A 12468-nucleotide genomic window follows, 5' to 3' on the forward strand; every position below is an offset into this window, starting at 1 on the left:
TGGGATTTGGTGTTGTAAGGGGCTTTGGTACAAGCCTTGCAAGAACCATTACCTTTGATGAGTAAGAGCACCCCACTGATGGGCCTGACAGACAAGTTTCCCCAGAACTGACTGAGAAGTGATTCAGAGGTTAAGGTGCAGTTAAATGTAACACACTTGTTTATAGTGTAAAATAATTGTCACAAGGCTAAACTGATTAATAATCTGTCCTGATCTAATCTTTCTCCTTGGAATTAAAAGTAAATATGTGGACGTGTAACTTTTTAAAAAATATTTTATAACGTGTCTTGTTATTAGATTTATGGGGTTTTTTAACATCTGGTGAGATTATATAGTCTGCACTCACTGAAGGTTAAAATTTACTTCCCTAAGGGTACTGAGCTGTGCTAGGCCTGTGCAGCTGAGCCAAGCCAAAGAGGGGATTAATACCACAGCTCCCCCAACAAATGAGAGACTGGGGATCTTGGGGCTTCACAATGTTTGTTTCAGGTGATGCCTTAAGTTTTAGCTTGCATGTTTTCCAGATTCTGTACTGCCTTAGTGTGTAGCTCTGAACTTCATATAAAGTATTAGCAAGTTCTCTTCACAGTTTAGTCAGACAAAACAATCCTAATTCAGCCTGAGAACCAAGGACAGCGTTGCAACTTCAGGCCCATAAAGGATAAAGAATTGAGGAGAGCAATCTGGGAGGATGGGACTTCATAGCCTGAAGCTGTAATTGGACAATTAACCCCAATATGTAAATGGACCAAAACTTATAAAAGTGTGAACACTCAGGACTGCTTGTCCATCTTGTGTCCATCTTGGGTGTAGTCTCAGCTGGGCTCTTGCACTGCCCAGGGTGTATCCTTTGAAGGCCTTTAATAAATACCTGCTTCATTCCTTTAACTCTGCCTAGCCTGTTCCAGGTAGTGCAGGAAGAAATGGGGAATGCCTCAGGCCGGATGGGGCTTGGAACAACCTGATTTAGTGCAAGGTGTCCCTGCCCTTGGCAGGGGGGTGGAACAGGATGAGCTTTAAGGTCCCTTCCAACCCAAACCATCCTGGGGTTCTGTGTAACTCCTCCTGTGATCAGATCAGTGGGAAACAACACCTCAACAAATGTTGCAGATCTAGAGAGGGAACTTGTGAAACTCAGGAGATGTGCATTACGTGAGTGTGAAAGAGGCAGGTGGGGAATGATGACTGAATCACTAGGGAAGGGGATATAAGGCAACAAAAGAAATCTGGGAAATGTATCTGCAAAAATACATTAGGTAAACAAAGCACCAGGGAGAGCTGTAAAATGAAGAAGGGAAAGAAAGTAGGGTAAAGACTCTATTTCTCCAGAACTCTTGGAACAGTTAATTCTTTCATGAACAGAAAAGATTAAACCATATTCACAATATTTTATACATCATCAGACACTTCTGCTTGTATATAATATGTAAATTTATTTTTTCTCTCATATTTAATATATAAATAAATGGTTTTTTTTCTTCTATAGAATTATGATGTTAATAGCTGCTGTAGAGTAATTAAGAGGTAATAATACTTCAGGTCAAGCATTAGAAAATAGGGGAATAAAGCAGTTTGGATGAGATTGCTAGGCTGGAATGGAATGAAGAGAATCAAGACAGTCAACAGTGTCCCAGGTCTGTTCTGAATTCTTAGGGAGGCATAGATTACTTTTTGTTTAAAATTACTCAGGAGATAAGCCATTATCAGGTGAAAAAAAATAAGGTAAGAAGGACCCTTCAGTATTCTGTAGAGAGATGTGGTCATTAATTTGGGTAATTCACTTAGCTTTAGGTATCTTTTTTGTAAGTTAGGTGTAAATCTTGCCCATCTCCCAAAGGCTTTGGGTGCCTTTTGAAACAGCAGAAATTCTATTTCTTTTTAAAGCAGAGGCTTACATTTCTGTGTCTGATAAAAATAGAGCAGATAATGCATGGATATTTTCCATCTGTGGGTAGGAAAGGGCCCCTGTCCCTTTCTCCTTTGCTACAAGGATATACCATCCTCTGACTGTTTTTGAAAATCTTGGTTTATCCTCGTTGATATCTAAACCCCCCTTGTTATCTTCCAGAAGCTTTGGTAATCACTGTGGAATTCCTGGTATGAGAATGCAGAGCTCAGGGTAGAGAGAAGATCCTTGCTGAAGAGCTGTAATGATGAAGACAGTGATTTTAATTGTCCTAATCACCTTCTCTTTGCTGGCTTCAGGTAAGGCTGATGCAGGGAGGGAGAGAGAAGGGTTGCCTCTGGGTGGGGGACGTTCAAACTAATAAATGCTTTGCTTTTGTTTTCCTCTGTGCAAAGAAAGAAGTTGCAGTTAAAGCTGTGCCTGTCTTTTTTCTGTTTGATCATTGGCAGATGGTGACCTTTTAGTTTTGAAGCAGCTTGATACACAACTTCCTCAGCAATTCAGTGAGGCTTTGTTTCCTCTGAATAGCTGAGATCTGGGGACTCGTTAGCCTTAGCCGTGTCAGAATGAAGCACGGGACCTCAAGCTGCTCCCCTCTAAAACCACTACTGGTTCTTCTTGGAATTGTGCTGAATTAACACCAAAACAAGTGGAGGACTAATGTCTGATGCTATGCTCAAAGAAATAAAAACTTCAATGATTTAATTGTACACATTGCTGGTATTCATAGCTCTCCAGAGAATCAAATGCTTAAACATCTGGAAATGAAAATGTTAGAGATATTGTGGCATTTTCTGTGTGTTCAGTCCTGGTTTTCATTACATGGCTTAAGATTCTCTGGAGTTACATAACTGCACGCTATTTTTGTGTACAACAATCTCTTTTTTCCTCCTTAAATGTCTAGTGTCTTCTTGGAGATGCGCATGATGACATATTTCAGAGAAATAATACAAGACAGAGTTATTGCAGCCTAAAGCAAAAGAGAAAGTTTTGTTGGCATGTCTGGATTCCTTTAAGATGTAGCTTTATAGTTGGTTTAAACCCACTGAGCCTCCAAGTCCTTCTGAAAAAGGAAGTTTCACCTTCACCTCCACCCTTAATTGCATCTTTTTGGTGTGTGAAAGCACCAGAGGAAACAGCAGAGCAAAGGTTAAAAGCATGGCCAGTATTGATAACCAAGGGCAGCAGTAAAACTGATAAACCCCAGAGAATGCATGTTCACATCAAGGTTAGAAGGTCTGTGCTCTGCTAGAGTCACATCCCAGTTGACTTTTTGGGAGAAAATCTGCACTCTGGTAACAGGAAGATGTTACCCTGCATTGTAAGTGCCATTCCTTCTCTTGCTATGCCAACAGGAAAACAGGCCCTGGCCATAAACACATCCTCCCCTTTGGTTCCTTCTAATTTTGGGTGGCAGCCTTACCCAAAATTCACTAAGGTTGAAGCAAGGAAGATTCTGTGGCAGAAGATTTTGCCATAATAATTGCTGATTCTTGACAAATCTATCTAAAACTCTTTGGTTGCTTTCAGTCAAAAGGAAGCAAAGAGACATATTAAAGATTCAGCATCAAATATTGTCCTCATGTTGGGAAAAAGTGACCTTGGTCACACATGGTCACATCTCTTGGGTGCCTGTAAGTGTGTGGGTATTTGAGTGTGAGTGAGCACAAGCAAGCTGTTGGAAGTTAAATAAAATACAATAACCTCTCTCTTCCATAAGGTGTTAAACTGAGGGTTTTTAATGAAATCCTACAAACCTTGACTTCTCTTTTGACCCTATAGGGAAGAAATTCCGATGGTGCACCCTTTCTGACCTGGAACAAAGAAAGTGTGCTGAGCTCTCCAAAGTGCTTGCAGCTGTGCTGCCCCTCACTACTGCCAGTTCCTTTACTAGGATTTCTTGCATCAGAGCCCACAATACATATGACTGCATTGATAAAATCAGGGTGAGTTCACAGAGATTTGAAAAACTGATTTTGTGTCCAAATCCTCTTGGAAAAGTAACTGGTAAACAGAAACTATGGGCAAATAAAATGATACTGAAATAATGGAACTGCTTAAATGACAAAGTACACAGTCACTTGAGAGGCAAGAATTAAATCCTGTGAGCATCCTGCCAGATGTACTGTTTTACCCCAGCTAATGTCTTTGCAATCTCCAAGAAATAGTGAAAGCTGCTTGGAAATAAATAGGCAAAAGAAAACTACTAAATTAAAATTTGTTGAGGCAGAAACCGTGGTCTTGAGGCAGAAACTGTTTGTTTCCTTGTAAACACACTTGTTTTGAGGGTTTTTCTGTTGTTTTAAAGGCAAATAAAGCAGATGCTGCCTCCTTGGATGCTGGAGATGTTTACTCTGCTGTAAAGCTGTACGGTTTGGCAGTGGTGGCAAAAGAGATCTATGATCAAGGTAGGCTGGGAAAGCTGAGGAGTAAACTGTACTTCTGATTTGGCTAAGAGATGGCTCCAGATTTCTTGAAAAAAAAAAGTCAATATGTTTTTTATTATCTTTGTAGGAATATGGAGGTGGCTAACAATTGTTTCTAAAATATGTAATGATGATGAATAAAATACCAGTGGTGCTTTGTACCCAGCAGCCTTTCTGCCTGGGGTACTGACAGACTTGCATTGCTTGTTTGACAGGGTGCCATGTAGCCAGTATATGGTTAAGCTCCTGGCACGAGTACCTCCATGGACTAGGCCTAAGATAATTTCTTCTTTAGCCATGTTCACTGAAGTAATTCAGCTCCTCTTCAGAGGTGGAAGCTGCAGAATTGAGATTGTTTTTTTTCTGTTCCACATTTTGTGCTATTGCAGGAAATTGTGTGTTTGCTGTGGCCATTGCCAAACGAGGAACTCTGGATATCCAGAACCTGCGAGGTGCGCGCAGCTGTCACAATGGAGCCAGGTGGACATCGGGCTGGAATATTCCCCTTGGCTTTCTCCTGGCAAGGAATTATCTTTCCTGGGATGAGGCCCAACCTCTGAGCCAAGGTAGGTGATAGGAGCCACAGGGCTACCTCTGGCCACAGTGAGTGTAACTGAAATGCCAGCAGATGTAGGATGAACTGGGTATGGCCATGATATGTCTGGCCCCTTTTTCTCTTTTGATTTTTTTCCCATTTGACCTTTTCTTTCTTTTTGTTTTGTTTTGTTTTTTTCCCCTACACCTGCAGCAATTAGTGAGTATTTCAATGCAAGCTGCATCCCTGGGGTTGGTGTTGCTGCTCCCCGATTGTGTGCTCTCTGCCAAGGACAAAAATCCTATGTCAGAGACAGGAACCACTTCTGTGAGACAAGCAGTAATGAACCCTTCTATGACTCCGAGGGAGCCTTCAGGTGAGCTCTGGGACACTGGGCCTGAATTCACTTTTGGGGGAAAAAGAAATTTTAAGGTAGGAAAGCCAGGTGAAATGTTAATAGGATGGCATTTGTCTTCCTACAGGTGCTTGAAGGATGGAGTGGCAGATGTTGCCTTTTTAGATCATCTAAGAATTATGAGTGCCACAGGTAATCTTAAAGATGCAGTTTTCTTTTCATCTCTGTCTGTGCTCTTTCCTGTGTAGATGTTTGAGGGATATGCCTATATTTTTGTTGTTTCCAGGGAAAATTCAATCCCTGCAAGCAGTTCAGGGGTATTTCTTGGCTCTCCACAAAACTCAGAAAGAAACAGAACAGGAAAGTGTGAGTGAGCAATGATTGCTCACAGGAGATTCTTAAAATGGGAGCAGACAGGTGATTTCATTAGCTGTCAGTATTTGCTTTGCCTGAGTTACAAGATTCCTTTTAAAATTCAGCATATTGAGCTGCATAACTGTGAAGTTCCTGTACACCTGCCTTGTACTTTTAAACTCAGTTGAGCTCTATACCAAAGGTGGTTAGCAGTAGTATTTGCAGGTAAGTATTTGTAAATCAATGTATTTACAGCAGTATAGCTCTGGCTGAGGTCCTTCTCTTTGTTATAAGAAGTATTTACCAAAGACAGCTTTCCCAAGTGTGCTTGGTACAACATGCTGCCTGCATAACCTTTAGCAACCTGCACTGAAAAACATTTTATATTCCATCTCTGTGCCTGCTGCAAGTCATGGCTCTGGTCACAAATTCATGAGTGTCTCCTTGTTTCAGAGTCAGAAAAAGAGGAATATGAGCTCCTGTGTCCTGATGGGTCCACAGCTGAGCTGACTGAATACAGCACCTGTAACCTGGGCAAGGGGCCTGGCCGCGGCATCGTCACCCGCAGCAACTTCCAGAAGATCACCAACAAATTTCTTAGCATGATCCAAGTGAGTTAATATTATAAGCTGTCTATGTCCAGATACAGGTTTTCTTCCATCTTTGTGTGGCAATCATGACCCAGGTTGCCTTTTTTCTTGAGAAATTTATAGTAGTGTGAATAAAGTGCTAAAAATTGTTTGTTAGGGGGAAGGATCTTGCATTGGCTTGTGTAAGGTTTTGCTTTTTTCTAAAGTGTTCTTCTATAGGAGGTTGAGAATAAATCAGTAAAGAAGGGGAAGATGCCATAACACACAAACTGTAAAATGGCTAATGATGTTCATCCTGCCATGGAACTTGAATCAATTTTTATGTAGCTGAGGGAGATTCATAGGTTCAGGCAGGGCTCACTTTTCTTCATGTCTTTTTCTCAATTTATAAATAGTATTTGATATCTTGACCACTGATACAAAGGCAGGGAAGACTGAGGCTGCCTGTTGCTGGAAGAATGAGGAGATTTGTTGCCATTTAAAAGTGTTGTTCTTGTCCTAGCGCCTCTTTGGGCATAAAGGAAAGGAAAGAGCCAGATTTGAACTCTTCAGTTCAGCACCCTTTGGGGGAAAGAACCTGCTGTTCCGAGATGCCACTCAGCACCTGCAGCTTCTCGAGGAGCAGCTGGAGATTGCCTATGTCCTTGGTCTGGATTATGTAGCTCTCCTTAAGGGACTTGGCCATGAAGGTGAGAACCATTCCAGGGCACTGTAGCTAAGGAAAGGGAAGAGAAAGTTCTCCTTCCACATTATTCCTCCCACCAGGCACAAATGCATTTACCTGAAAATCCCCTTGACATGTCACAGATTGGGGCACTGGTGACGTGATCTGCTTCCATTTCAGGGAGCTCCTTGGAGAACAGCGTCGTGCGCTGGTGCTGCATCAGTGATGCTGAGCTTCACAAATGTGAGGAGTGGGCACTGAGCATCAAATCCGACCCCTTAGTCTGTGTCCAGGCAACTTCCATGACCAAATGCATTGAAATGATCAAGGTAGGAGACTCCTTCTGCTCAGGGTAAGACTGGACTGGCTATCTATGTCTTGTCTGAGCTAAAGAGAGGAAAACTAGCTTGAGGAATGAGTGGGAATGAGAGGGAATTGATGCAGGGGAATTTTCAGCCAGTGGAGAAGTCCTGCTGCTTGGATACTCAATTCATGCAAATCCTGTTTTTGTCATTTTCCTTAATGCTGCTGGCAGAGTAGTGAGGCTGATGCAGTCACCCTGGATGCAACACATGTGTACATTGCAGGGAGATGTGGACTGGTGCCTGTAGCTGCAGAATGCTATGGTGAGTTCTCATGTGACCTTATCAAGAAGAGAGGCAATCAAAAGGGTACTGTTAAGAATATAGTTTAATTTCCACGGTTTGTGATGTTTTGTGATGGAAGCAGGAGCCAGTATAAATGTCCAAATACTCTTCCCAGCTCTTCCACTAACTGGCTCCAGCATTTGGTCTGTTTATTTTATCCTTCTGTTAAAGGGACAAAGATGCTCACATGGCTGAAGATGTTCACAAGGGTTTTGAAGGAATGCTGCTATGTAAAAGGAATGACAGCAGTTGCAAGATCCTTAATGTTTATCTCTCCTTCCAGGGGGAGATTGTGCCCCAGCAGCTGAGACCATGGAGAAAACAGGGAAACTAATTCATCTTAAGCACAAAGGTAACAGAAACTTTCTAGGGTTTATGCAGGAATTTATTTGCATGTTGGTTTAGAATAGAATTTCCTGTGCAAGGACAAGAACTTTGTGGCTAAGCAAAGAGCAGGTCCTGTACTGTAACTGAAGATGCTGTGACAAGATGAGGGAGGGAAGGGGGGCTGTACCCCTGTGGAATACTGAATTACCTCGGTATAACTGGCTGTTGTCATTGTTTCACAGCACTACCACCAGTTTATGCTGTTGCCCTAGCTAAGAAAAGTGCCAAACAGATTCACATCCATAACCTGAGGGGAAGGAGATCCTGCCACAGTCACCTGTACAGTCCTGCAGGATGGTTACTTCTGTCCAGACACACAGTAGGAGCTCAGCAGAATGACACTGAGAACTGTGATGTTGCCTCTGGTAAGGGCTGCCTCTGGCTTCTCTCTTAACTAGACCATGAAAATCTGAAGCCTAAATTTGTGAGTAAAATAGAAGCAGGGCCATGAGGATCCAACCAGCAAGTGATGACTACAGTTTCAGAGGGTGTTGAAGCAGCTTTTCCTCATATTTGACTATGTCTCACGCTATTTAGCCCTCTTCTTGCTAGTTGTTAGGATGAAATTTCTTTCCTGTCTTTTCCCATTTGTGAAGAGCCTTGGGAACACCTTGCCTTAATCTCATCTCAGTTTTCTTTACTCAGCTTATCAGAATTACTTTTGGAAGGGCTGCATGCCAGGAGCAGATGGAAACCTGTGCAAGGTGTGCATTGGAGATGGGGAGGTGGAAGGAGCTCGAGTGTCCAGCAGATGTGCTGCAAGTCACAATGAACGTTACTATGGCAATATGGGAGCACTCAGGTGAGAGCCAGAAATGCAGGGCAGCAGCCACAATTGCCTTATTACTTTGCTGATTTGGGTTTTTTTGGAAGGTTTTTTTTCCCCTATTTGTTAAGCATCTGTCTGTATAAACTTTTGCTAGTGTGTATTTTGTTTTGGTTGCAGTTGCTATGGGATGTTCAGCTGACTGATGGGTTCAAATGGTCATTAAACCATTTCCAGAGCAAGGCAATGCTTCCAAACATGTACAGTTCAGAGCATTGGTACTGACTCATTAAAGGGAAGGGATGAAAGAGGACCAGAGAGCAGAGGTGCTGTGGTAAGAGGCAGTGTAGCATACAGGAGATAATTAGAGTGGAAATTAAAAAAAAAAGTGGAAGACAGGCAGAGAAGACTATTAAAGGTGAAACTTTTATGAAAGTTTAAGAAAGCACTCTTATGAAATATACATAATGTATTTGGTTGAATTCCATTCTCTTTCCTGCCTAGGCATGGGTGAAGGTGCACATTGGAAGCTGCTGTAAGGAATGAAAGGGATTGTCTTAGCAAATCTCTATGCTGAGATCACTGACATATTCCAAGGGATTAGAGATGGGGGGGATACTTCCAGCTACTCCAATTTTAGCTTCAGATGACTGTCCAAATGTCAGTCACCATGTGTCTTTGATCCCTTTTATTTTTTCTTGCACTAGGTGCCTAGTTGGCAATCCCAGTGGAAGAAGCTTTGGAGATGTAGCTTTCCTGGAACACTCAAACCTGCTCCAGAACATAGAGGGTGAGATGCAGATATTCTCTTTTCTTTTGAGAATGTTCATTAATGTCAGTTACTTCCCACAAAGCAACCATCCCTCGTGAGGATCAGCCTGTACAGGTTTAATCTAGGTCCATGAAGTTGTGTTTGTAAATGGAAGATTGCTAGAAGCTTTCTCCATGTAGGTGTTCCAGTAAAGCTCAACATTCAGATACTGTAAGAGAGGAAAAAAGAGGAATCACCCAGTGCAAAGATATGTGTTGGGATAATCATCCTTGGAGACTGCACTACATTTCTGGAAGCTTTAAATGTCACAGCTTTAAAAGGCAACTCAAAATATGTTTTTCTTAGAGTCAAGCAGAAAAGGAACCCACATTAAAGCAAAATAAAATTCTATTTTAGCCCATTCCAGTAAGAGAGGAGAGTTTTCTAAGAGAGGAATCTCTCTAAAATCAAATGAAAGCATAAGGGGCTGGAAACCCACAGGATTCCTGCAACAATTAGCAGTTTGTCTGGGGAAGCAAAGGGCATTAGGCTGAATCCCCTTGTTTCCAGAAAGGGATGTGGTTACAGATGCAGATGAGATGCTGTTCATATGCCTTGATTTGATTCTGTTTTGGTTGATAGGTGCAGCTTAAGTTCACTGCCCTCCTTGAAGACACCACCCGGTCCTTATGCATTCCTAGGAAATGACCACATAGCACACTGCGTTTGTTCTGAACACATTGACTAAACTTCTCAAGTTTTAACATTTTATTAGAGATTCACCCTCTCTTCTGCTTTAAGTTTCCAAAAGGATTACCTTTCACTTCATTTTCTTTTCAGAACTGAGCAGCTCTGGTTGGGCAGGAGGTTATTCCCCCCTTGACTTTGACCTGCTGTGCCCGGACGGAAGGCGCGCCGCAGTCACAGAATGGGCCGGCTGTAACCTGGGCCCCGTGCCCCCCAGCGCAGTCATGACCCGACCAGTCACTGTCACTAAAATCTCTGACTTCCTACTGAAATCTCAGGTGTGACAGGTAACAGGGAAGAGCTTGCCATGTCACCATTTGTTATGTACAACTGCTGAAAACCCTTTCAAGATGGAAAGCTTTATATACTAGTGCCTTCAGATCCAGTACAAAAGAATGTGCATAGGAGATTGAGAAAATTGGTATTTGGGTTCTCTTAAGGGGTATTTTGGCACCAGTTCCCAAATTCCCATTCCACAGAGGCCATACTTTTGCTGAGAAATAAGGCACTGCAAACGTGCATCTTTTTGTACTAATATGAACTGTGCTAGATAAAAGTGCTATTAATGACCCAAGCTGTGAAATTTTTATTCCTTTTCTGTTCAGGAATCTCTGGGAAGCAAATTGAATTCTGAATTCCAACTCTTTCAGTCGTGGAAGTATGGTGGAAGTGATCTGCTTTTCAAGGACACCACTCAGTACCTTGTTCATGCAAGTCACCTGAGCTATCAGGAGATCCTTGGAGAGTCTTTCATTCAGCTGGCAGAATCAGTGTTTAATTGCACACCTGCAGGTAAAGTCCAGTTCTGAATTCAGAGTTAGAGAGAAATGCAGCAGGCAGCCTTGTGTGCACAGCTCTGGCCCTTTTGTTGAGCCTGCATGGAGAAGTGTGTTCTGCCTAATCCTGTTCATAACAAATTTCTAAGGAGTCCTGTGTTAGACTTCTGTCAGACTAACTTGGTCATTGCAATTCAGAAGGGAATTTGACCTCTATTTTGCTGTCTGCTATTTTAATGAATAGCATCTGAAGAACTTACTACTTCTGAAGCTGATAGCATCTCTAAGTGTACACTTTCTTACTGGTTTGTAGGCATCTTGGACTTCTGCAAACAGGATATCTGTGCATCCTCATCCAACTGACAGCTCATACAGAGGCTTTGCAGGGCACAGAACATCAGCATCACTGCTGAGAACAAGGAAAATGTGCAAATCCAGCCAATCCAAAGCAGTCAGCAAGGAAACAGTCATCTCCAGAAATGTATGCTGAACACCTCCTTGTCTTTTTTTTTTAATCAGATTTTATGTTTATGATGATGTAATACTATTCACATATTATCCCTTTCTTTTTTTGGAGCATGGCAGCATGGGGAACAGCACAACCAACAGCACAGAACTAGGATCAGCATTGTGGAAAGAGCAGGGCCAGTACCATGGACTAAAATACAGACTTGGTAGGAGTGGCACAGGTCAGTTGGTAGCATTTTGCCTTGTTTGTCTTATAAACAGTTTCCATGCAAAAACCTCAATCAACTTTGTAGCTGCAACGTTGTGTTCTTGCAGCTGTGATTTTGGTTGCAGCTAGATAGCCCCTGCTGAATGCACATCTATATTTCTTATTTTACCAATGATTTTTTACTAGCAAATCAAAACATTTCTTCTCACAAATAAATGTATTGACATTCAACCTCCAGCAGAACTGGATGCTTGCAGCAGTGGATATTTCTCTTTGTCAAGACCTCCAAACCATTACTTTATACTGACCCTTTGGATTTGAGATTCTCTGAAATGTCAAAATACTATCTATCAATTAAACACCACAAGTTTTACAAGCAGAAACTGCCTGAACATGATATGAAGCCCTTTGAACAGAAATCATCTGTTCATCAGCTGTATCCTGTTTTTCCCAGTATGGTGACAGAGCCAAATCCTCAGATGCATTTGCAGCCAGCAAGCTGCAGCCCTGAAGGGGCAGGGAAAGAGCAGGATGCTGGTTTAGGCCTCTCAGGTGTTCCTGCCTGTCTTTCCTGGCGCTTCCCTGCCATCTGTGGGGCCTGTGTGACATTGCACTTGGGAGAAGGCAGTTCTGAGAACACGGTGAAGAAATGCAGCTGGCAGCCTTGCTGTGCCAAGAGCAGCCTGCAGCTAATCAGGGATAAATTAAAGATCTGGGTTATACACAAGCTGTTATGGGTTGGGAGGGCAGGGATGTTGTTTTCAGACACAGACATTACCAATGGTACCAGGCTCTGGTTCACAAACAGCACTGTGCTGCCTTGCACAGCCTGGGCTACATCAACCAGCCTCAGCCTTGACTCCCAGCTCTGAGCTGAGCAGGAGCTGT

General features: G+C 42.5%; 1 protein-coding gene across 1 annotated transcript; it reads left to right on the top strand.

Annotated features, from left to right (window-relative positions):
- Window positions 1-2125: 2125 nt before the first annotated feature.
- Window positions 2126-11959, top strand: LOC118693035 (melanotransferrin-like). Its single transcript, XM_036393333.2, has 17 exons — window positions 2126-2205; window positions 3689-3852; window positions 4215-4314; window positions 4722-4898; window positions 5081-5243; window positions 5350-5414; window positions 6030-6187; window positions 6669-6855; window positions 7011-7159; window positions 7366-7456; window positions 7761-7829; window positions 8047-8229; window positions 8510-8666; window positions 9338-9420; window positions 10222-10406; window positions 10734-10920; window positions 11218-11959. Exons 1-17 carry the CDS (start codon window positions 2151-2153, stop codon window positions 11265-11267), a joined length of 2223 nt encoding a protein of 740 aa, XP_036249226.1. The 5' UTR covers window positions 2126-2150; the 3' UTR covers window positions 11268-11959.
- Window positions 11960-12468: the final 509 nt, after the last annotated feature.

The sequence above is a fragment of the Molothrus ater genome, chromosome 18 (assembly GCF_012460135.2).
Source record: "Molothrus ater isolate BHLD 08-10-18 breed brown headed cowbird chromosome 18, BPBGC_Mater_1.1, whole genome shotgun sequence".
NCBI classification, from domain to species: Eukaryota; Metazoa; Chordata; class Aves; order Passeriformes; family Icteridae; genus Molothrus; species Molothrus ater.